General features: G+C 52.2%; 1 protein-coding gene across 5 annotated transcripts in view; it reads right to left on the reverse strand.

Moving 5' to 3' along the window:
- Positions 1–2,835: 2,835 nt before the first annotated feature.
- The window catches only part of CTIF (cap binding complex dependent translation initiation factor), a gene marked incomplete at both ends in the record, with an annotated part of 236,827 nt that continues 214,184 nt past the window's right edge, over positions 2,836–25,478 (reverse strand). For all 5 annotated transcript variants that reach the window (XM_080714534.1, XM_080714533.1, XM_080714532.1 and 2 more), the window contains 2 exons: positions 2,836–3,051; positions 4,745–4,798. In XM_080714534.1, coding sequence (XP_080570660.1) covers positions 2,836–3,051; positions 4,745–4,798 — 270 coding nt within the window. The remainder of the gene's footprint in view (positions 3,052–4,744; positions 4,799–25,478) is intronic.

Here is a 25,478-nt window from a genome sequence, read left to right on the forward strand (position 1 = left end):
CTCCGGTCAATACATTCTGAGGCCAGCTGGGATGTGACCTTCCTCTTCTAGCACGGGGGGGACCTGGTCTAGGAGCGGCAGGGGCCTGTGGGGTACCCACTGCTGCCCCCCAGTTCCTGTCTGAATAGTCTCTTGTGGGAAGCTACCCCAGGCTCTTAAATGTTAGGCTTTACTGTTGTTTCTTTAAAAAAAAAATTTTTTTAAATGTTTTCCTTCCATGTCTGAAAAAGTAGTAGCAACCTGCATTTAAAAAAACAGCTGAAAGTGTTATTCGGATTGGCCAGGAGGCTCTGTCAAGCAATGGAATAAACGAGGCAATCCATACGTCTGGAGCCACTGTGACACGACACGTAATTAAAAATATATTTATATATGTATACATATTTATATCTCACTTCTTCGCGCTGGTCCTCACAGCCAAGGAGGGGCAGGCCCTAGCAGCCCACTCGGAGGGACGTGACGTGCCCTAGGCCCGCGGCACGCACAGTGCCCGTCTCTACATCTGCGGGAGTCCAGCCCCTCGTCACAGTGCTAGGGAGCCCCTTTTAGGAAGCTAGGTGCCCCGAGCCCCCACTCCCGGCCTCTCTTTCCTTCATGGCCTTGCTTCGTTCTTAGCAGATGCATGCACACATACACACACACACACGCGTGCGCGCGCGCACACACACACACACACACACACACACACACACAACCACACCTGAGGGAAGCGAGGGCCGGCTGAGCACAGGTGACGCTCTCTGCAGCTGCAGGGAACAGCTGCTTGCCTGCCTGGGGCCACTGGCCTCCGCCAGAGCATGATTTCCCCGGTGCCCTCTCCGAGCATCTCAGCACCAGCCCAGCTCTTTCCTGGAAATCTCCTGTGTGGCTTCTGGTGTCCCTGGGCCCCAGGCGGGGCCTAAGGACTGGCACGCGAGACCAGGTGGTAAGAAGCAGCCAGAGAAGGCTTGGGAAGGAGCCGTGGGAGGAAGAAGGCGAGGGCCAGGCGCAGCACGGGCTTCTTAGAAGAGGCCACTGACCTGTTTCAGGAAAACGTGTGCCTCCATAAGGCTCTTTTTGGGGACTGGCATAGGCTTCTGTCCTGGAACTGCAAGGCGGATTTTAGTGGGGCAAGCCAGGGAGAACTGGAGAATGTCTAACGACCTACCCTGACTGTGGGGGCCTAGTTTCAGAACCAAAGAGAAGCCTGGCCTGTCCTTCACCTCCCATCCAGTCTGACTGGGGCCAGCAGCCCACACAGGGCCTCCAGCGTGAGAGAGGGCAGGACAGCAGGTCAGATGCTGCTGGATCTGCGGCATTTGCTGTGGGATATCAAGGCGTGAGCTCCAGACCCCAGAGCTGGAGCGATGTGAACAGCAGTAATGATTCCAAGGCCAGTCTCCCGGAGCTTGACCCTGTCCTCCTCCTCTCCAGCCATCACAGAGGGGCTACTCTTAAGGACTGGGGCCTTTCGAGGAACTTCGGCCTTGTTTCCAGTCTGGAAAGCACCACCCAGCAGCCCTTCCTGGTCACCTGAGTGTCCCTATTGTGACTCAATCAATCCCCCTCTTCCCAAGAGTTTGGGAGGGCTGGGCTCCTGGATCCTGGCTGGGAGGAGACTAAGGCAGCCACACAGCCCATGAGCCAGACTCCAAGTCCTGGGGAGCCGGGCACCCCCACCTCACTCTTCCCCCCAGCAGGAGCTTGGGATGAGACTTTGGTTTTAGTTGGCCGGATTGTTCCAGGTGCCCTCCACCACAAGGCCCCCCCAGACAGGACTGGGTCTCATGCCGTCCAGCAGAGACAGTATCAGCCCTTCGAGAGACAGCAGCTAAAATGGAGGGCAGAGTCAGGCCCTGCAGGCCAGGGGCTGAGGAGCAGGAATCCAGTGGGGACCCCCGCCGGGGCAGAAGTTTCCAATTACTCTAATTGGCTACTGGCAAGCTGTCGGTGGCTAGAATCCTTCCAGAGGGGGCCGGGTTTGATCTCCCACTAATCAGGGGGTCCTCGCAGGCTGACTGTGTGATCACATCCGAGGGCATTTCATTGAGAGCAGAGACTTCAAAGCCACCGACTTTTGAAAAATAAAACACAATAAAATAAAAGGGTGCAAGCTGAGCTGCAGGCTCCAGCTCCCCTCCCCGACGCCGGCCCCAGAGGCCTGGGGCTGGGGGCTGAAGGCAGGAGGAACCCAAGTTGGGAGGTGGAGCACGGAAAGGTTGGAGGAAAAGGAAAAAAACCCCACTTCTTCTCCCTCCACCGCGGCTGCGGCTGACAAAGGCCCTCAATTACGGGCGGCTGGTGGGGACCGTGCCTGCCTTTGTCCTCCCGACATCTGCTACACGTCGCCTGCTGCCAGTTGGTGACTGTGCCTGACGGAACAATGTGAGCCCATCTCGACCCACTTTTTCAGCTTTCTGAGGTCTTTTCGGACCCAAGCGGTGCCCTGGTGTGCGAGGCTGCCAGGGATTCTGAGGAGTGGCAGAGACCCTTGCACAGAGCTGGGGGGGTGGGGGGCTTGGGGGAGTGGGAGAGGGGTTGGATGGCAGGGGTGGGGGCGGGACAGGAGCGAGGAAGGGCCAGGGCCAGGGCCACCGTTAAAAAAAAAAAAACATGCTTCCCTTATTGGCGTGGGCTGCCGCATGCTCGGGCTGGGGGCGGGGCGGTGGGGGCGGGGCGCTCCTCTCAGGGATTTGATTCCTTCCCTGGCTGGCTCCAGACCGGCCACCGACTCTGCCTGCCTTCCTGCCCGTTTCTTTCTCCCGCCAGGGCCACCCCTGTCCTCCCGCCTGTCCATCTGGCCCTGCGCACCAGGGCCCCAGCTGCCCGCGGGCTGCCCGCCAGACCCCCTGGCTGTCAGGCTGTCAGTTTCTGGATGGTTCTGTTGTAGTACTGCGTGATGGGGGGCGTCAGAGGGTTCCAGCTGTTGGCGTGGAGCTCGATGACCTCTAGGAGCAGTGACCGGGTCAGCATGGACTCCGAGGGGCACAGCATCTTATCTCGGGCGCTGGCCAGGAGCTCGGCCATCATCTCGGGCAGCTGGTCCTCCAGCAGCCGGCCTGTACTCTGCAGCTGCAGTCAGAGAAGGGGAGTTAGGGCAGGACTGCGGACCCTCAATATCCCCCTCCCCACCCTGGCCACCTTGGGTGGGTGGGCTGGGGGCAGGAACAAGGCATAGCCGGATGGTCCTGGGGCCAGGCAGGACCAGCCAACTGTGAGATCCCACATTTACCAACCATCTGCCAGCAGGACTGAACAGACTCTCCCCTGCTGCGAGACCTGAAAGCATTCTCACCTGAACATGTCGCTCGTCCCTTTTGCCCAAGAATCTCCCTTCCTACGGGAAGCCTTCCCTGACTACACCACACCCTGGAGTGGCCCCATGACCTGCTCCCTGGGGTGATCAGGAGGTGCCGTGTTAATTTCCACTCGCCGGGGTATCCCTGTGGAAACCAGCTTCGTCATCAATACCTGCACACACGTCCACGTGGAACCGGAGAGCAAGGAGGAGGTATCCTATTTCTTTTTCCCTTTCTCCACTGCCCGGAGCCCACCTCCCAGCCTCAGCACTGATCTCTGCCCACACTTGTGACTGAGGGAGGGAAGAAAGCGACATGAACTGGGGCAGAGGCCGCTGGATAACAACCTCGGTCCCCGGCACCTCCCCACCCCAGCCTTGACCTCCTGGGCAGCCTCCCCAGCCTCCCCTGACCTCTCAGGGATGTGCTCTGTGCCCGCCCACTGCCCCAGCCACAGCGTGTCCATCCCTCACCAGCCCTGGACCACGCCTCCCCCACCATGTCCCCAAGCACCCTGTAGGTGCCCAGCTGGGACCCAACTCTTTATTTATTTGTTTGTTTATTTGTTTATTTATTTTGCAGAACTGGGGATTGCACCCAGGGGCATTCTACCTCCAAGCTATACTCCCAGCCCTATTATTATTATTATTATTATTATTATTATTATTATTAATTTTGAAACAGGGTCTCACCAAGCTGAAGATGGCCTCACTAAGTAGTAGAGGTTGGCCTCAAACCTGTGATCCTCCTGTCTCCGCCTCCCAAGTACTAGGATTACAAGTGTGCTCCACCACACCCGGCAGGACCCAACTCATAAACTGAGTGATCGTTCAACCCAAGTCTGGGCTCCCAGCACTCCTGGCCTCCGAGCTCCTTGGGCATGGCCTCTGTAGCCTGGTAGAGTCACCTGAGAGGTCGCTCATTAGCGCTGCCAGGCTGGGAGCCCCTTCCTCCCTGCTCTATTCTGAGCGAATCTGGGTTATTTGCAGAGGGCAAAGGTCTGCCCCAGGCACAGGATCAGAGCCAGTCTCAGAAGGGAGATCCCAGGAGAAGTGTTTCAGGGAGCTGTAGCTCCACCTTGGGAGCTGCAGTGGCACCTCCCAGGGGGGCTGAGCAGACACAGGGCGGGGGGCACCTTTCTCCAACCCCAAGCCTCCAGAGCCAAGGGAGATTTGGGGGCAGCGGGTTGTCTAGTCTCTTAAGCCTAGCATGGCAGATCTGACCCCAGGTGCAGGGCGTCCTGGAGCAGGGGAAGTGGACGGCTTTGGCTGTCTGTCTGTCCCTCTAGCAGGTCCCTCTCCCTCCTGCCCGTTGCCGGCTGCTGTCACCGTCAACAATTACTGGCTTAGGGTGGACAACTCTGGGTGCAGAGGTCCATGCGCACTCACAAATTCGTCTCAACCAATGTATCCAATGACCCTCGCACCCCCCAGTGTGAGGCTGGGACATCCAAGCCCCCCACTCACCTCCATGGAGCAGCACAGGACAGCGTCTTCCTTCACATCCTGAGACTGCAAGAGCTGCAGAAGAGGGTCAGAAAGGAAACCGCTTAGGACGTAAAGATGGCAGCCCTGCCCTGGTCGCTCCAGGCCCGGTCCTGCTGTAGCTGGTGACAAGCGTCTCCAAGGGACCGCTGGAGCACGCGCCCACAAAAGCCAGAGGCAGAGAGAAACGCACACCAGGAAGCCATGATTTCTCCACTGGGCTTTGAGTAGGTGGAAGACGGGGCGACCAAGTGGAATGGAGGGAAATGGAATTAGCTTAAAGATGTCCACTTGGCGACTCCCCTGTGTATCGGGGGTTGTAGTCACTGGGTCAGGAGCTTGGTGATCAGTACCAGCATCGCAAGTATACATTTCCTCCGACCCAGCAACGTAACTTCTAGGAATTTCTCTTGCACATGCCACAACACACACACACACACACACACACACACACACACACACACACACACACACACGTTTGCTTCTGGAGCTTTCTTATCTCTAGTCCCAGAGCTACAGATCCTTAAGGAAAACCATGGGAGGCTTGCACCCCAGGTGGTACCTGGGGAGAGTTCTGGGGCTGCAGGGAATGGTCTCTTTCTTCTGGAGACTGGAATGAAGACCAGAAAGCAAGTTCTGGAAAAGGCTGGGGGTGGGGTTGGGTCACCTTGGGCCAGCGTCCACTCAACCACTCTGGGGGGTCTGGGTCCAAGGCCTGAGTGGTCCTGTGGCTGACAGGGAGGGGACGGAGGGATGGTGCCCTGGCTCTGCTTACTCACAGGCAAGATGGGGCCTAGTTTTAGGAGCGCTCAGTGCAGTCTGCTGGAACTGCTGCTATCGCAAATTATCTCTCACGTTAACCCCTGGGGCTTACAAGGAAAAAAAAATCCTTAAAATAAAAGTTTTTGGCGGTAGGAATCATAAGAAAGAGGGAAGGCGATGTATCTCGGGGAGGGAACTCTCGAGGGGTGGGGTGGCAGCTGGCTGGAGAAGGAGAGGCCCCGAGCTGGTGGGAAGGGCTTTCAGGTACATCTGGCCCCTGGCCAGCACAGGGCAGCAGCTCAGTCCATTCTTCCCTTGGCCAGTGGGGGTGCGCCTGGGCCGTGCTCTGTCCTGAGATCAGCCCTCGAGGGGCTCACGTACCTCCTCTGTGGCTTCCCAGGTTCTGAGGTGTAGGGACGAATGGGGCAGAATGAGGGGAAAGTCCTCGAATTTCCAAAAGCTGTTGCTGTAGGATGGGTAGTCTCTTCTGCTGAAAAGCGACCCTTCAGGCTTCTGTCAGGGCTGCGTGAAGAGCCTTGGTCCACAGGGAGCTTCGCCTGGACCAGCCAGTGTGTCTGGCTCCTCATCTCTGCCCTTGCCCAAGGCCTGCGAGGCTCCCTGTGGGTTCATATTCTTCCTTTTGTCTTTCCTTCTTTTTTTTTTTTTTTTTTGTGGCACTGGGTGTTGAACCCAGGGGCATTCTGCTACTGAGCTATGCCCACAGCCCTATTTTTTTAGTGTTTATTTTAAAACAGGGTATCACTAAGTTAAAGAGGGCCTCACTAACTAGCTGAGGCTGGCTGCGAACCTGCGATCCTCCTGTTTCAGCCTCCCAAGTACTGGGATTTCAATCATGAGCCACCACGTTCGGCTACTTTCCCCCATCTTTGTGGCTGCATTATGTCCCCTCCAAACTCTTCCCAGGCACACTCCTGAGTCCACTGCCCCTGCTCTGTCCCTGGCAGGGCCCTGGGTCCCTGACTGCCAGAACAGGGGACAGACTGCCCAGAGCTCTCAAGTAAAGCTGTGGGCAGGTTCCTGCTCCAACCTTATCTCTCCCTGGGTTGTTTGGGAGAGTCGGTATTAAGCCAAAAATCACACTGTGCTCTCACGCGCATGGCCTGCTGGGCTTTCTTGAGGAAGCCAGTGAGGGCTGGCAGGTTTTCATTTTTCTTTCCCCTCCCGGTTTCAGGGATGGAGAGCACGGGAGGCGACCAGTGGCTGCAGACCATGCATGTCTTGTCCTTCCATCAAGGACAAACTTGTCCTCCTAGCCTCTGAGGACTCAGCCCTCCAGCGCTGACGGTGCTGTGGCGGGGGCTCCTTCAGCCTCCTCTGACCCCTGACGGAACCTCGCTGGCCCTGGGTGCACAGCCAGGAAGTCCCACCTGCTGTACTGAATGTGTAGCAAGAGGCTGGCCTGCCCTCACCCAGGGATCCTTGATACTACTTCACAGGGGCTCCCTCCAAAGGACCCCATCCAGCCCCGTTCCCAACATACACACACCAGGCTCCCAGCCTCTGGTGCATCAGTCAGCGGCTTCCTGGGACTCTCGGTTGGATTTGCTCTTTGTGGGCATTGCCTCAAACACATAGCCTTTCCACTCTCCCACCCTGGCCTGGACTTCCTGTTCTGTATCCCAGTTCTTCAGGGCTCTGTCTGCTCATTCATTCATTCATTCATTCATTCATTCACTTTGCAGTGCTAGGGATGAAAATCAGGGCCTTGTGTATGCTAGGCAAGTGACCAACTGAGCTAACTTAACCTAATCAGAGCCCCAACCCAAGGGCTCTATTTTTCTAAGGGACAGCCAGCCAGTTTTTGGATAAGTGAACTCATGCTGGCATGTTGAGGCCAGTGGCCCTCTCACTTATGAATGCTGCACTAGGGATCTTCAGGAGACCTTTGCTTCCTTTAACTCAAAGACCAGTTGCAAAAAGAAGTGACCATCAAGTTGGGCGTGGTGGTACAAGCCTGTAATTCCAGTACTTGCAAGCTGAGATGGGAGAATCATAGATTCAAAAGCAGCTCCAGCAACCAACTTAGGGAGATCCTTTTACAAAATAGAAAATAAAATAGGGCTGGGGATGTAGCTCAGAGGTGGAACGTCCCTGAGTTCAGTCCCTAATGCCACACACACACACACACACACACACACACACACACGTGGCCATTTAAACAAACACGCACTTGTATACATATGCTCATACCTGCATTATTGATAACAGCCAAAAGGTGGGTGAAACTTCAAGATACCATGCTAAAGGAACTAAGCCAGGCACAAAATGACAAAAACCTGAATACTTGCACTTATATCAGATACTTAGAATTGTCAAATTCATAGAAACAGAAGGTGAATGGTGGTTGGTAGGAGCTGGGAAGAGGGATGAAAAGTTTGAGTTTAATGGGCCCAGTTTTAGTTGGGGAAGATGAAGAATTTCAGGAGATGGATGGTGAGGATGGCTACGTAACAATACAGGTGTGTGTGTGTGTGTGTGTGTGTGTGTGTGTGTGTGTTTTACTGGGGGTGGAACCAGGGCCTTTTCTACCTCTGGGCTATACTCCCAGACCTATTTTATACTTTATTTGGAAACAGGGTCTCACTAAGTTGCTGAGAGCCTAAGTAGCTGAGGCTGACTTAGAACCTGTGCGATCCTCCTGTCTCAGCCTCCCAAGCGCGGGGATTACAAGAGTGCACCACCATGCCCGGCTTTTATGAATGGACTTCATTCCACAGACATGTGTACTTAGAAACCGTTTATGATTTATTTTATGTTATACATATTTTATCACTATAAATAATGGTTATAAAAAACAATAGTAGCCAGGTGTGGTTGCGCATGCTTGTAATCCCAGTACTTGGGAGACTGAGACAGGAGGATAGCAGGTTCCACGTCAGTCTCTGCAATTTAGTGAGGTGAGGCTCTCAGCTACCTAGTAAGAACCTGTTTCTAAATAAGAAATAAAATCTGGCTGGGAGTGTAGCTTAGAGGTAGAGAGTCTCTGGGTTCAATCCCTAGTACCAAAAAATAAAAAATAAAAAAAAGTGAGTTGGGCATGGTGGTGCATACCTATAATCCCCGGTACTTGGAAGGCTGAGGCAAGAGAATTGCAAAAACCTGTCTCTAAATAAATAAACAAACAGGGTTGGGGATGTAGCTCGGTTGTAGAGCACCCCTGGGTTTGATCCCCAGTATTGCAGGAAACAAACAAAAGGACTGGCAGAAATGGGTGTCCTTTGGGTGGGCAAGACTTTCCCTCTTTCACACCACCGCTCTTCAGCAGGGCTGTACGAGGGGGCACAGAGGCTGCCCACCCTGGAGACTGAAGGCTGGGGCGGGGGAGGGGAGGCCCCTTCATCTGCGTCTCGTCTCTGGCACAGGGAGGGATGTGGGCGGGCTGGGGCAGGCAAGCCACCCGCGCCCTCGCACAGCGAAATGTGTTTCTTGGATGAGAATCCAAGGCAATTGTGCGAGCCCACACAGTGTTTGTTCGGAAGCGCACGCATTCCAGTCCTATTGTCTCTGCCGGAGACTTGTTGTGGGCACACCCATCATATCCTCCCTCAGGGAGAAGCCAAGGTGCTCTTCTTGTTGGGCCGTGGGAGGCCCGACAGCAAGTAGGGAGAAAGAGCATCCCAGAGTCCCAGGGACAGGGCCACGGGGCACGGGCATGCTGCCCAAGGCATGCCCAGGATAGAACCAAGCTGGCTGTTTGGGATGCCACCCGTCAGGGAGGGAAAGGAGGTGCTGATGGAAGAACCCGAGGGCCACCTTGCTGTGCAGGCAGGGATGAGCTGGAGATCACAGCTTCGTGCCTTACGAGGGAAGGCTGTCACTCAAGGCCAGCCCTTCCTGGATACCCTGGCTCTCCAACAGCACATCCCACAGGCGTGGTAGGACAGGCTGCCCGGGGTTGACTTCCACAGTAAAGGCTTAGCCTTGGCCCTGCCTTCAGGAGCCTCCTGCTTTGGTGGGGGTGAGGGTGGACTGGATCCCAGAGAGGGAGCAGAAGGTGGTTTACAGAGCACTCCTGATTGGCTGCTTGTTGGAGAACAAAGCCCACCAGAGTGCTCTGATTGGCTGCCCAGGTGGCTGGAAGGGTCAGTGCTTGGCAGGACAAGTTGAATGTGTGGAAGGCAAAGGCCGAGGAGGGAAAAAAGGAAGAGCAGAGAGTAGGAGGGGGATGAAGCCACAGAGATGGGCACAATCACTGACAGGGGAGAGAAAGTAGAGGTGGCATCCGAGAAGACAGGGGGCATGGCTCAGGGCCCGGAGTGGGGCTGCACATGGACACCTGCATCTCAGTGCAGTCCGGGCCCCTCCACCCTGCTCACTCTGGACCTGCACCACAGCCAAGCCTAGAAGACAGCACAGGAACCGAGGCTCATGCTAATGACCTTGAGTCATCAAGAATAGGCTCAATTATGTCTGGCTCTGTGTCCAGGGATTCAGGGAAGGAGATAATCTACCCAAGAAAGGTTATCATCAAACACAGGCAGCGCGCTTGGAGCCAGAAGACCTGCTCCTCACCAAGAGTAAACCTGGGCATGCCCTTAATCACACTGCACCTCGGTTTCCTCACCTGAGAAGGGGGATAATACCTGCCTAGAACTGTTTTGAGAGTCAACCAAGATAATATATGTGAAAGAGCTTTAAAAAGTGCAAAGCCCGATTCAAATGCAAGGTGTTATTACTGTTATTACACTTATATCTTTATAGACATTTATCTTCCCTGCGGATCTCAACACACTTTTTATGCGCCATCCCATTTACCCTCATGACACTCTTGTGGAGACAGGCAAAGGCCACAGGCATCATTATCTCTCCTTAATAGACAGAAAACCCGAGGCTCAGTAGTTAAGTGGCTTGCACAAGCCAGACAGACAGCGAGTCTGAGCAGAATTAGGAGCTCGAGAGTCCTGGGTCAGCATACTCTTTCATGGAGAATGATTTTAATTTCTCTCAGATTAGCTAAACCTTATTTTGCTGGCTGGCACTCATAATTCTCAGTTTGGTTGACTGGTGACAATAGTCAATGTAGGTCTCCACAAAATTGAATGGATTTTACCTATTCTTTGTCTGGGCTGGTTATAATCCATCCATCCATCCATCCATCCATCCATCCATCCATCCATCCATCCATCTCTCTATCCTTTTAACATTTATGGAACACCTATCCTATGCTAAACATGGTATAAATACAGGGTAAAAAGAACAAGAAGATATACCTTACAGTCTCATAGGGAGAAATCAAGAGTCTTTTGCTAGGCATATGAGGTTGGAGCACGGGGTGGAGTTACGGTGGTGGAGAACACTCCAGGTGTATGACATAAGAAGAATGAGCACAAGCTAAAAATGTGAGCAAGCAGAATGCACAAGTACTTGAGGATGCCTAAAATATATGGTGCTGGGTGGGGGAGGGGAAGAATATGATGATAAAGAAGGTGAGGGCCACATTGCAAAGGGCTCTGGCTGTCATGCTAATGAGGCTGGACTTATTTCCCCCCCAGTTATGGGAATCAACCCAGGACCTCACACAAGCTAGGCAAGCACTCGATGGTGGATCTATACTCCAGCCTTTCATATTATTTTTTATTTTGGATCTACACTCCAGCCTTTCTTGTTTTTTATTTTGAGACAAGATCTTCCTAAGTTGCCCAGGCGGGCTTTGAACTTGCAATCCTCCACCTTAGCCTCCTAAGTAGCTGGAATTACAGGCATGGACCACTGTGCCCACCTTGAATTTGGTTTTTGTCCCACAGGATTGAAGAGCCATTCAAAGATTTTTTTTTTTTTTTTTTGTACTGGGGATTGAACTCAGGGTGCTCTACCTCCAAGATATACTCCCAGCCTAATTTATTTATTTATTTATTTATTTATTTATTTATTTATTGCGGTAATGGGGATAGAACCCAGAGACATTCTACCTCTGAGCTATATCTCCAGCCCTATTTTTTATTCTTTATTTTGAAACAGGGTTTCATTGAGTTGCAAAGGGCCTCACTAAGTAGCTGAGGCTGTCCGTGAACCCAGATCCTCCTGTCTCAGCCTCCCAAATGCTGGGATTACAAGTGTGCGCCACTATGTCTGGCTCCACTGAAGGATTTTAAACTAGAGAGTAGCAATATCATATTTGCATTTTAGAAAGCTCCTTTCTGCCGGGTGTGGTGGTGCACACTTGTAATCCCCGCGCTTGGGAGGCGGAGACAGGAGGATCGCGCAGGTTCGAAGCCAGCCATGCGGGCTTCAGAGACCCTGTTTCCAAATAAAAATATAAATAGGTCTGAGAGTGTAGCCTGGAAGTAGAAGGGTTTCCAGGAACCCCAGTACCAAAAAAAACAAAACAAAAAAAAAAAAACCTCCTTTCTTACACAGAGTGGAGAGCACAGTGGAGCTAGAAGAGGGGTATTGGGACTGGAGGCAGGGACCCCAGGAAGGAGGCTGTGGTATAAAATGATGGTGGTTTACATTAAAGTGGGCACAAAGGTAGGGACATGTTCAACAAGCAGAATATATATATATATATATATATATACACACACACACACACACACACACACACACACACACACAGAGGGAGAGAGAGAGAGAGAGAGAGAGAGAGAGAGAGAGAGAGAGAGAGAGAGAGAGAGACACCGAAGCATGAGTAAGGGGCAACACAGAAACTTGTTAACTGGATAATGGGGATGTCATCAATGGTACTGAAAGGACAGGAGCGGTTGGTTTGGGGGAAAGCAAATGAGTTTAGTGTTAGGAATAGCGAGCGAGTCAGCCAGGCATGGTGGTGCACACTTATAATCCCAGCATTTGGGAGGCTGAGACAGGAGGATCATGGTTCACTGATAGCCTTAGCTACTACTTAGTGAGGCTCTTTGCAACTCAATGAGACCCTGTTTCAAAATAAAAAAAGAAGAAAGAGAGAGAGAGAGAAAGAAAAGACTAAGTCCATGATCCTTCGGGAAGGTCAGGGAAGAGGACTATCTGGGGTCCTCAGTGGCCAGGGATTGGTCAAGCCATAGGTGTGATTGAGGTGTTCTGGAAAATACAGGTAATGAAGAGAGAAGGGGGTCAGGGCTCCAGCCCTGGAAACAGCAATGTCTGAAGGGTGAGCGAGGTGGGGGACCTTGGAGGAGGAAGAGAAGGATGGTCAGAGAGATAGGTCCAGCAGGGGAAGCGGGGTCATGGAAGGTTAGCAGGCTCCAGGAAGTATAAGGTCAACAGTGTCCAATGCTCAGGGAGGTCATGAACAAAGACCAAAGTGCCCTGGAGTTGGTGATTAGAAGAGGGAGATGACCTCTGCCATGGTGACTTCAGTGCCTGGGCAGGGCAGGTGGAAGCCGGCGGACCAGGGTCTGGAGAGTGGGACAGAGGTCAGGGTATAGACAGAAAGGGAACACCCTTGCTTTCTTTGTCTTTGAGTCTCTCTCTTTCTCCCCATCTTTCTCTCTCTTCTTTCTGGAACTTGCCCATGGAAGAGGAGCAGGGGAGGATGCCAAGAGAAAGAGACTGGCATGGGGTCAACGGGCTCGCTCATCGAGGCGGGGGAGTCTGGAGCCTGTTTCAAGGCTATACAGGTGGAAGGACGGGGCAGCGCCAGGGGAGGGGAGGATCAAGTGTGAGAAACAAGAGAAGAGATGCTGCCCCTCTGAGCGCGAGGCTGGGGCTGGGGGTTGTGGATGCAGGGACTGTGGAAAGGCTCGTCTACGCTCTCTCTGTGCCTGCCTGCCTTGCAGAGAGGGGGATTTGCCCCAAAATGTCACTTTTCCACGAGTCTATCAAGGAGTCCTGGTAGTGGGTCAGATGCCAGGAGATGCATCGTTCCAACCTGGCCTTCAGCAGAAGCTTGTGAGCTAGGCCTGGCTGCCGCCCTCCCAACTGAGGCAGCAGGCGGGCAGGTACCCTGACTGTGAGCCAGGCGCCCCAGAGGGAATAATTAGCCTCCTTCCCGCAGAGCTTGCAAACTGCCCTGTACAAAGTGGCGGCAGTAAATGTCACACGGGGGGATGCTTCATCCACAGCTGGCCTCCGGGAGTGGAAATGTAATCTGGGTCTCAGAGCATACTCTGAATCCTTCGGCAGATGCCAGAGCCAGAGGACAGGGCCCAGCAGCGACTCCGCTGGGAGCCAAGCTCCCGTCAAGCTCCCGTCAGAGTCCCGGCCACGGGGAGGGGAATTCAGTTCAATCGCTGTGGCCATGAACTCCTAGGACCCTGGGGTTGGGATGAAACACAAGGGAAGTTGGCTGCGTCGTGGCCAACAACTCCCACTTCTCCTATAGTGTCCTTCCTGTCCCTTCTAGATCCCCGAGACAGCTCTAGGGCTTCCCCTTCTCCGAGCGGGTCTCTGGAGGCCCGCACAGCACCTGCCTTACAGCTATTACTTGCTATAGGTGCTTTCTGTGCGCTTTAAAATCCATTTGAAGCGGGGCGTGGTGTTGCTCCATTACCTGAGACAGGAGGATGGCAGGTTCCCGGCTAGCCTTAGCCACTTAGTGAGGCCCTTCACAACTTAGTGAGACCTTGTTTCAAAATAAAAATAAAAAATAGGGCTGGAGGTGTACCTCGGAGGTAAAATGCCTGTGGGTTCCATCCCCAGTACTGCAAAAACAACAAAATCCAACACCAAACAAACAAAAAAGAAAGGATAAAAACTACGGCTGGGGGGTGTAGCTCACAGGTAGAATGTCCGTGGGTTCAATTCCCAATATCCCCACCCCATGTCCATTTGACCACATACCAGACCATCTGATGAGCTACCACCTCTGTCCCTGCTAGAATAGCATCAGCTGGGTGCAGAGCAAGTGACTTTCCCATGAGCACCCAAGTAGGGGCAACACCAGGATTCAAACCCAGGTCTAGCCCGGTTTCAGAGTCAAAGCGGCTTATTGCTTCCCCCGACATTGAGCTGGAGGGGAGTTCGTGGACAGGAACTGTGCATCTGGTTCTCCTGGGACAGCCCTGGCTTTCACCTGTCACGGGGAAGTAGTAACAGTGCCTCTTCCATTCTCAAGATGACCCATGTTTGGTCAGTGTGTTATACGATCACCTAGACGGGGCGGGCCCCTGGGCGGTCGAGAACCCTCCCGACCTGCTGCGGTCAGTCGGTGGCCCTGGAGCCTACACTACTTCTCCTTCCGGACCTCACAGTCCCCACCTACGAAGCACTCCTCCTCTGAGGGCCAAGCAGGTAGGGCGTGAGGAGGGCCCTGGGGCTGCCCAGCACCCTGGTCCTCACAGGATATCCAGACACCTGTGCCGCCGGCCACACCTGAGCCTGCCAGCCTCTGCCCACCAAGGGGCAGGATGGAATCATGGAGCTGGCACATTGTCTGCTGCTCCCTGCTGGAGACCCCACTGACTGACAGAGGGATGGATGGGAAAGCCGCCACTCTCCCAAGCTCCTGCCAGGCGCTCTGCCAGGAGTGCCGGCCCAGGGCACCCGCGCCAGTGCAGCCTCCAGGCCACTTCTGAAGGAAGGAATGACTACAGTTTTTGTCTGACTCAGCACAAAATAGGTCCCTGAAGAATGAGGGTAGAGCTGGCTGGGGCTGAGCCTGGGGCTCTGGGGGGGTGGGCAGCTCCCCTCACAGGGCTGGGGGGAATGCAGTGGGGACGGTGGAGGAAGGCAGGGATCCAGGGCAGCGAGGAGAAGGGAGGTGCTGGCCCTCTGCCATGCTGGAACTCCCTGCCCATGGCCCCTGCCCCCTCCACTGCCTGAGGCCTGGACTTGACCTCGCTGGCTTTGGGGGGGGCTGGTGTGACAAGCCTTTGGTAGAGGGAACTAGCGGCCTGCAAAGGCATTTTCCGCTCTCTAAAGTAAACAATCAAACAGGAAATTAATCGAAAAACCCACATCAACGGAAGGTTCAGGTTGTGATTTTCACAGCCGCAGAGCCAGGAAATTCAAGGTTATAGTTCCCATAGCAACTTGACTGTAGAATCAGTGACTGCCTGGCTGGAACAAGGCCTTGAGGGGTCAACGAGGCCAGCCCCCTGCCTCCCCTCCAGGAAAGTCATCAGCCCCGGGAGTCCCAATGTCTTGGGGTAGAACTCTCTTCTTTGGAGGCGAACATGGAGGCCAGTAGGTTTCAGACCAGGGCTTCTGCTTTTGGTGCTAACAGGCGGGGGCCTTGGGACCAGCTAACCTCTGGAGGAGTCGCCTGCCCCTTTTTCTCATTTCCCAGATTCCCTCTATTAGTTCTGTATTCTGTGAAATGGGAGTCACACTCAGAAAGGCCTGCCTGCCTTGCAGGCCGCAGAACACCGGAAGGGGCCGCGCCACGCCTGCTGACCCTTCTTCACGTCCCCTTGTTCTACTCAGTGGCTACTCCGATGACCCCAAATCCTGTGATGGGACTTGGCCCATCCCTGGTTGTTTTTCCTCTGAGAACCAACTTATTTATTTGACTGACAGGCCCAGGAGCCTCCAGAGCCCCCAGCAAGGTGGCTCCACCTCCTCTTTTCCCTGCCCCGGCCCTTTTGCAGGACCAAATATGCACTATTAAAATAGCTGCTCAATGCGCCCTTCTAACTGCCCAGAGCCAGAGGCAAGCCCTCCACCTTCAGGAGGCAGGGGGTTGTGTCTTGGGTGTCAGCGGTGAGGAGTCCCGGCCTGGCAGGAAAGGAGATAAGGGCGTTGGAGCTCCAGCCCAGAAGGAAACAGTCTGGAATCCTTCCCTGAGCGTCACCCTGCCCTCCTGCCCGATGGCCACTGATAGCCGCCGGCCTTATCAGCGGGCTGGGACCCTGGGAAAACATTAGCTGGGCAGAACGGGCACTTCCTGGGCTCTGGGCCTGTGGTGGGGGCGCCAGCCTGGCCCGTAGTCAGCACCTGAGCTGAGCGGGGTCCGTGGCAAGTGGAGGGAGACAGAGTGTCTCCCAGATTTCCTAACAGGCCCAGCCCTGTGCCAGGGGCCAGCGGGCCAGCTCACAAGGCCCAGCCTCGCTTGCGAAACCGTCCTCCCCTGGGTGAGCTTTCCTGGAGGCGGCTGTGCTGCTGTCTAGCCACCGAGTCCCCTGGGCCTCCGGGGCGCTGCCCAGGCCTCCCCACACACCCGCCCGCCCTGCTGCCTTCCTGCGTCCTTCCTTGTTTCAGTCCATCCAATATGGTGGGCGGCTCAGGGGAGCCGGGAGGCTTCCTGCTGTGCCACGAGTTCGCTCCCAGGAAGACAGATGGATTTAATTAGAAAGAAGGATGGCGGGGAAGCAACTGGGGGCAGAGGGGTGACTTCTCTGCAGTCTTAGAAGGGATGTTGAGGGGCTGCAGCACAGAGGCCACCCATCCAGAGTGAAGGAAGAAGCTTCCTGTGCCCAGAGCGCCCCTCACCGCCCACCCTGCTCAGGGGTGAGGCACGAGGGGGTCTGCAAGGGCGTGCCCACCCACCTTTCCTGAGCCACTTGAGAAGAAGTCTCCCTACCTCCCTTCCTTCCCTGTACTGGAGATTGAACCCAGGGGTGTTCTACCTCTGAGCTACACCCCTGGCCCTATTTTATTTTGCTAAGTTTTGCTAAGTTGCTGAGGGTCTGGCTAGGTTGCTGAGCACGGCCTCGAGCCTCCAATCCTCTTGTCTAAGCCTCCCAAGTACTGGGATTACAGGTGTATATTCTTCCATGCCCTGCTGGGAAGAAGCTTTTCTGCTGTTCTTTGTGGTTTGTTTGTTTGTTTATTTATTTATTTATTTATTTATTTATTTATTTATTTATTTTTGTAGTACTGGGGATTGAACCCGGGGGCATTCTACCTCTGAGCTATACTCCCAGCCCCATTTTTTATTCTTGATTTTGAAATAGGGTCTCACTAAGGTGCAGAGGCCTAAGTAGCTGAGGCTGTCCACACAAACCTGTGAACCCGTGATTCCCCCCCAAGTACTGGGATTACAAGCGTGTGCCACCATGCCCGGCTCTTTATGGTATTCTTATGTTAACACCAGGATACAGGAGGTTGTTATCAATTTCAGACCCTACAGGGAGTGAGTGAGAGTCTGGGGGGCGGTGACGTGACCAGCAAGGGCCCTTGAAGAGTTAGAGAAGACATAGTTGTTTTACCACTGAGCATGGAATTCCGAAGAAGCCTTCGCTTAAACCATGACAGCCGTGGCATGCCGAGTTTAAGAACAGATGCCTGCGGCAGTCTGCGTCCAGGTGCCATGTTCCGGGGGTGGGGGTTAGGAGGCGGAACACGAAGCCACACTATAGGGGCCGGACTGCAGGCCTGAGGGAACGCAATGGATTCCTGGTGGGCTCGTGCAAGGCAGTAACTGAGGACCAACCGGGCAGGGACAGCTGGGCCCGGGACAAGTAAGCTCTGTGAGTTTTCTGAGAATAATAGGGCCGAGCTAAAGGCATGATTAGCATTGTGCTCAGAGTGGCAGCCACCCAACACAGGGGCAGACAGGCCTGGGCTGAGAAAAGGGCTTGGGGCTGCTTGGGGATATCAGGAGGGATTTGGAAAGCAGTCTTTGCCAAGTCTAAGTGACTTGGAGATAAGAATATTTAATTGGCACCTGGAAGTTTGTTTGGCTTTAGAGCTTTACCCTTAGCAGAATATATAAATTTTAATAATGGGCAACTCATTCTAAATTGAGATGATCTTTTTGGATGAATGAGAATGTGGATCAATGTTTTGCCTTCCCCAAGCATTCTTCCTGTGTTAACTGACCCAGCGGCAAGGAGATAAAGTGCTTAGCCTGGCATTCCTGCCCGCTGGCCCGCGTCCACCGGCCCTAGGCCCTCCTCCCTCTCTCTCCAGAACTCCGGTGCAGCGGGGCTCATCGGTTCTCAGGTCGACAGAGCTGTCCCGTTCTCCAACTCTTGCCTGCCATTCTCCCTCCTGGGCCTGCCTTTTGTCATCTTTGCTTCACTTCCTGGATCCCTCAAGCCCAACTGCAAGCCCACCCCGGCCCTCTGGCGCCTCCTCCAGCTCCATGGCCTGAAGGCTTGCTACTCACAGGGCCCCGGGGCAAATCTGGGGGACTACCTAGTTTTGGGTCTCATCCAGCACCTACCTTGTCTAGTTTATTTTTTTTGGGGGGGGGATTCTGGGGTTGGAACCCAGAGACACACCCTTTATTTATTTATTTTTTTTATTCTTTATTTTAAAACAGGGTCTCACTGAGTTGCAGAGGGCTGTCTGTGAACTGCGATCATCCTGTCTCAGCCTCCCAAATGCTGGGATTACAAGTGTGCGCCACCTGCCCGGCTTCTAGTCTAGCTTTTTGTGTCACGCTGTTTGCTATGTCCAGCTGGCCCTCTCTGAAGACCTAGAGACAGGTTAGAAGGATAGCATTCTCTGGTTGGGGGGGAGGCCACTTATGACCTCTGTTCCCTGGGATAAAACTAAAGAGCTAAAGAGCAATCAGAGGTCCTGGGCTCTACTCCTCCAGAGGTAGTAACAGCCATTTACCCATCCATCCATCCATCCATCCATCCATCCATCCATCCATCCATTCGGCTCAGATCCCAGCTTAGAACTCAATTAGTCTAGCAGGGAAGATGAACGCACGCACAGATGAACCTTTGGGACTGAGGCTGTAAAGGCAACTGGCCTGACTCAGCCACCCACTCATAACATCATGGAAAGCAGGGGCGACCTCTCGGGGCCTCAGTTTCTTCATCTGTAATGTGGGCATGGTGAGACTGCCTCTTTGAGGGTTGCCGCAAGGATGGGGAGAGAAAATCTATGTGACACATTCAGAACAGCATCTGGCCTGTCCGAGGTAGTTCTTTCTAAGTGGGCTGCCTGTGGCACAGGACGAGGGTGCTGAGAGCTGGTGACAGGAGGAACTCTTTTCAGTTGTGTGGGGAGAGGAGGCTTCCTAGGGAAGTCCTTGGTAAAGTGGAGCCTGGAAGCAGAGGGATGAGGAGGAGGGTGAGGAGGACATTCCAGGCTGGGGGCAGGATCAGCCTCACATCCCGTGAGCCTGCAGAGTTCAGAGGGAGGCGGTGGGGCAGGGCTGAGAAAGGGAAGAGCTTAGCTGGGAGGCTGGTGGGCAATTCAGGTGAAGGTGACCCAGTCCTGGAGAAGTAGAAGAGTGATGGCCAGACTCAAGCAATCCACAAGAGCTGGCCACGGTCCCTGTGGACTGGCAGGGTGGGTTGGTGGTGAGGAAGCCAGTCAGGGATGGCCTTGGGTCTTAGCCACATGGCCTGGAGGAGCATGGTCCTTCTGGGAGGAGGAGCAAGTTTGGGGAGCAGGAGGTGGGACCCACTGGCAGTCTGAGGTGTGTGTGTGTGTGTGTGTGTGTGTGTGTTGGGGGAGAGGTATCAGAGAGATGTGCTCAGGCCTGCAGGTGCAGATCTGGAGTTTTTGCGCATTGTTTGTTTATTTGTTTATTTATTTATTTATTTATTTTGTTGGTACTGGGGGTGGAACCCAGGGGCTTTCTACCTCCAGGCTATACTTTCAGACCATTTTTATATTTTATTTGGAAACAGGGTCTCACTAAGTTGCTGAGAGCCTCACTAAGTAGCTGAGGCTGGCTTCGAACCTGTGCGATCCTCCTGTCTCAACCTCCCAAGCGCCGGGATTATAAGCGTGCGCCACCACACCGGGCTTTGATTTTTTTTAATCTTGATATATATATTTTTTGCAGTAGTGGGCATGGAACTCAGTGGCATTCTACCTCTGAGCTACTCCCCAAGTCCTATTTTTTATTCTTGATTTTGAAACAGGGTCTCACTAAGTTGTGGAGGGCCTCAGTAAGTAGCTGTGGCTGGCCCCGAACCTGCAGTCCTCCTGTATCAGCCTCCCAAGTACTGGCATTACAAGTGTGTGCCACCACGCCTGGCTTTGCACATCAAGTTTAAATCCAACCAATGCAAGGCTCAGGGGCCAGCACCTCTGGCTCTCTGCAGCTGTGGTTGCCTGCTCTTTGGTCAATCAGTCACCGACTCCTTGCCTCTGGTGAAGGCCTTTAGACTGAGCTCTATGTCAGCCCTGAGGTTGTGAGTGTGGAAATCTACACACCCGTATACACGTTGCCTATAGGCTTCATATAAAATGTGACTAGAAAGGAGACTATTTTTTGGGGGGGCAGGGGTTGGGGAAAGGACACACACTAATCAATCTTCTTTCTTTTTTATTTTTATTTTTATTTTTTTTTGCGGTACTGGGAATGGAACCCAGGGGCATTCTACCTCCGAGCTACATCCTCAGCCCTATTTTTTATTCTTTATTTTCAAACAGGGTCTCACTAAGTTGCAAAGGACCTCACTAAGTAGCCAAGGCTGTCGGGGAACCATGATCCTCCAGTCTCAGCCTCCCAAATGCTGGGATATTACAAGTGTGAGCTAACCAATCTTATTTCTTCCAGTCTCAGTGAGTACAGACAGACTGGAGGTCAGGTGGGGAGTTGGGAGGGAGGAGTAAGGGATAACAGCCAGATTTCTGGCCTGAACAAAACTGGGTGGACAGAGGTTTCATCCACCACACTGAGGCTGGCTGGAGGAAGGCCAGGCTTGGCCACTTGAGGCTGGAGCTCAGGGAAGTGGCCCTGGCTAGAGCGGGCGTCTGACAGGTCTCAGTGCCGAGGGTACCGAAGGCCTGGAGGCCCGATGAGGTCATGAGAGCAGATTGCTCAGCCTCAGGAAGGTTGACACTTTGTGCACATGAGTCTTCATCCTAGGAGATAAGATATCAGACCGTATCCCTGATTTCTACCCATTGGATGGACCCCAGTAGAACTCCTTCAGCAGTGCCAATCCAAAATGTCTCCAGACGTAACTAATGTCCCAGCCGAGAGCCCTGCTTTGCATGGGGGGGAGTCAGTAACCACAACCCACTCACTCATGGTTTGATTTTTTTTTTTTTTACATTTTTAAATGGTTGGAAAAAATGCAAAAGAAGAACAATATTTAGTGACATATAAAAATGATGTGAGCCGGGCATGGTGGCTCATGCTTGTAATCCCAGTGCTTGGGAGGCTGAGACAGGAGGATCGCGGTAGGTTCGAAGTCAGCCTCAGCTACTTAGTGAGGCACTCAGCAACTCAGTGAGACCCTGTTTCAAAATAAAGAATAAAAAATAGGGCTCGAGGGTATAACTCGGAGATAGAATGCCCCTGGGTTCTATCCCCAGTACTGCAAAGAAAAAAAAAAGACGTGAAACTCAAATTTCAAGTGTCTACAAAAATTTGGTTGGAGCTGGACATGGTGGCACATGTCTAGAATCCCTACTTGGGAAGCTGAGACAGGAGGATTGCAGGCTCGAGGCCAGCGTCAGCAACTTAGGCCCTCAGCAACTGAGTGAGACCCTGTTTCCAAATAAAACATAAAATAGGGCAGAGGTAGAATGTGCCTGGTTTCAATTCCCAGTACCAGAAAAAAAAAAACTGTTGTTGTTAGAACAGTTACTGTCATTCATTTACATATTATTTACAGCTGCTTTTGAGCCAGACTGTGGAGCTGAGACCTGGGAAGCTATGAGTGTTAATACAGATGAAATATCCTTTATCTGAAATGCTTGGAGTCAGAAGTATTTCAGATTTCAGCCATTTTTTTGGATTTGGGAATCTTTCATGAAATTAATTTATGTTTCACATAGGTCTTATGCTCATAACCTGATGGTTATTTTTAAAAATGCGCATAAAAATTGTGCATAAAAAAGTTTCCAGCTGGGTGTGGTGCCCGCCTAAAGTCCCAGTACTTGGGAGGCTGAGACAGGAGGATCACAAGTTTGAGGACAGTCTGAGCAAGGAGTGAGACTCTCACCAACCTGGAGAGACCTTATTTCCAAATAAAAAAATAAAACAGGGCTCGGGGTGTAGCTCAGAGTTAGAATGCCACTGCGGTCAATCCCCAGTGCCACAAAAACAGAACAAACAAAAACAAAACAAAAAACAGTTTTATGGCATGGAAATTTCCACTTGTGGTGTCATGTGGGCACTGAAAAAATGTTGGATTTTGGAGTGCTATGGATTGCAGATTTTTAGATCAGGGTTGCTTAACTCCTGTGTCGGTCTAGACAGGGACCTGGCTGTTGGCTTGTTGAGGCAGAAACCACCCAGGCAAACAGGGGGTGCGGAGACCATTCTTTTGAAAATCCTAAAGCTGGGCGTGATGGCGCACGCTTGTAATCCCCGCGCTTGGGAGGCTGAGACAGGAGGATCTCACAGGTTCGAAGCCAGCCTCAGCTACTTAGTGAGGCTCTCAGCAACTTAGTGAGACCCTGTTTCCAAATAAAGTATAAAATAGGTCTGGGAGTATAGCCCGGAGGTAGAAAAGTCCCTGGTTCCACCCCCAGTACCACAAAAATAAATAAAATTAAAATAAAATAAAATAAAAATCCTGGCTCTAAACGAAGAGAGAAATGAAGTAGTTTCCAGAGGGGAAAGGGAGGCCAAGGGGTAATTTCCCCCCAACAATGTACTGATGAGGCTAAAACTAGAGAGGGGGAAAGGCTCTGTCAATTTGGGAATCAGGATGGTGGAGCAGAGCCACCACCCTGGTGGACAGTATGCCCAAAATAGGCCAGACCAAGGCATGTCCACTGTAGTTCTGAAGCAGCCGGACAGTCTGCAGGCCGGTGAGATAATTAAAGTGAGCCCAGGTTATGTCCGCAGACTTAGATAGCAGCTTGGGTAGAGAAGAAAGATACTTAAATCTGGCCTGAGGATTATTTTAAAATCTTACTCTATTATTTGTGTTTATATAAATGGCTCTTTCTTCAAGCTGTGTGCTAACTTTGTTGCAAAATTATATAGAAATCACCCAGGCAAGGGGGTGATTTTATATCTTCGTTCTACTTTTCTCAAACGTCTGTTTGTGTGTGTGTGTTGCTAGGGAGTGAGCTGAGGGGTGTTCTATCTCTGAGTCACACCCCCAGCCCTATTTTATTTTTTTTATTTTGTAAACAGGGTCTTGCTAAATTCCTAAGGACCTTGCTGAGTTGTTAAGGCTGGCTTTGAACCCGTGATCCTCCTGTCTCAGCCTTCCTAATACTGGGATTACAGGCATGCACCAGGTTCAATTTTTTTTTTTTTTTTTTGTCTTGGGAATAGACCCAGAGGCATTCTACCTCCAAACTACAGCTTCAGCCTGATTTTATTTCTTATTTGGAAACGGGATCTTGCTAAATTGCTGAGGCTGGCTTTGAACCACGATCCTCCTATCTCAGCCTCCCAAATACTGGGATTACAGGCGTGTACCACTGTGTCAGGCTCAGTTGAACATTTTTTGAGAAAACTTTTGATTGAAGTGAAATATATGAAAAAAGGCGTGTCCAAGCCAGGTATGGTGGTGTACTCCTGTAATCCCAGGACTTGGGAGGCTGAGACAGGAGGATCACAGGTTCTCAGCCAGTCTCAGCTACTTAGAAAGGCCCTCCAAAATTTAATGAGACCCTGTTTCAAAATAAAAAATAGGGCTAGGGGTATAGCTCGGAAGTAGAATGCCCCTGGCTTCAATCCCTGGTACCTCAAAAGAAAAAAAAAAAGCATCTAAGTTGTACTTATCTAGCTGAATTTTCACAGAGGGATGCTCTCAGGTCACCAATGCTAGGTTTAGAAATAGAATCCTAGTTGCATGCTGGAGTCCTCTGGGGCCCCTTCCTTTCACTAACTCTCCCTAGGTCGCCACCATTCTGCTAACACCAGATCGGGTTTCACCTCTGTTAAACCTCCACTACCTTACTGAAATCTGAAACAGACTTGATGTTTCAGGGTCTCTTTTAAGTTCTTTTGCTCCCCTGGTAGCACCTTTGAGAGCCCCACCTGTTCTTGGCTGCTGTACTCCGGTGTTTCCCTCAAGAAGCATCATCAGATTCTGGGCACTGATGGGTGGGGCAGGAATGCCAGCCACTTGTCTTTCTGGCTGAGGACAGCGGTCCAGATCGGAATGAGATGCTCTCCATTGTGCCCAAGGGCACACACGGGGGCCAGGAAGCTGATGCCCAAACTCAGAAATCAGACATCTGATGTTCCTTCACCCTCTCACTCCTTCTGTGTGACCTTTTTATTTTTGGTGCTGAGGATGGAACTCAGGACCTCGTGCATGCTGGGCAGGAGCTCTACCACTGATCTACGCCCCCAGCCCTGTGTTTGATTTTCTTGAAAGCGTAAACTCCTTCGAAAATCTGATGAATCTCTGGCACCTCTTCCAGAAAAGTACACATCATACAGGCTCACTAATGTTTGTATCCAATTTCAGTGGGTTCTCAGACCCTGAAGCCCACCCAACAGCTCCAGGTATGTGGGGCTCATACATCCCAACCTAAGTCATCAGTGGGAATGGTGCCTATCTCCACTAGGTGGTCAATCTAGCCACAGTCTAGTGTCTGCCTTCTACCGTGGCTGCTCAGGTTGTGTGGCTAACCACGGCCAGGGTTAGGGTGTAAGGCCAGCGTGGCCAGTAAAGATACCATAAAAGCATTTTTTACCATAGGGGAGGCACAGTGGTGTTTGCCTGTAATCCCAGTGATTGAGGAGGCTGGGTCAGGAGGATTGTGAGTTCAAGGCTAGCCTTGGCAACTTAATGATACCCTGTCTCAAAATAAAAAATAAAAATTGGGTGTGGCAGTGCATGCTTGTAATTTCAGTACTTGGGAGGCTGAGACAGGAGCATCATAGGTTCGAAGCTAGCCTCAGCAACTTAGTGAGGCTCTCAGCACCTTAATAAGACCCTGTTTCCATATAAAAAATAAAAAATGGCCAGGTGTAGTGGCACGTACTTGTAATCCCAGCATTTGGGAGGCTGAGACCAGAGGATTGCGGTTCACGAACAGCCTCAGCTACTTAGTGAAGCCCTTTGCAACTCAGTGAGACCCAGTTTCAAAATAAAAAATAAAAAATAGGGCTGGAGGTGCAGCTTGGAGGTAGAATGCCTCTGGGATTCCTCTCTAGTACTGCAAAAATAAGAAATAAAAATAAAAAATAAAAAATAGGGCTGGGGGTATAGCTTGGAGGAAGAAGGCCCCTGGGTTTCATTCCCAATACCACAAAATAATAAATAAATAAATA

Source organism: Muscardinus avellanarius, assembly GCF_963383645.1.
Source record: "Muscardinus avellanarius genome assembly, chromosome: 17".
Taxonomy (NCBI): domain Eukaryota; kingdom Metazoa; phylum Chordata; class Mammalia; order Rodentia; family Gliridae; genus Muscardinus; species Muscardinus avellanarius.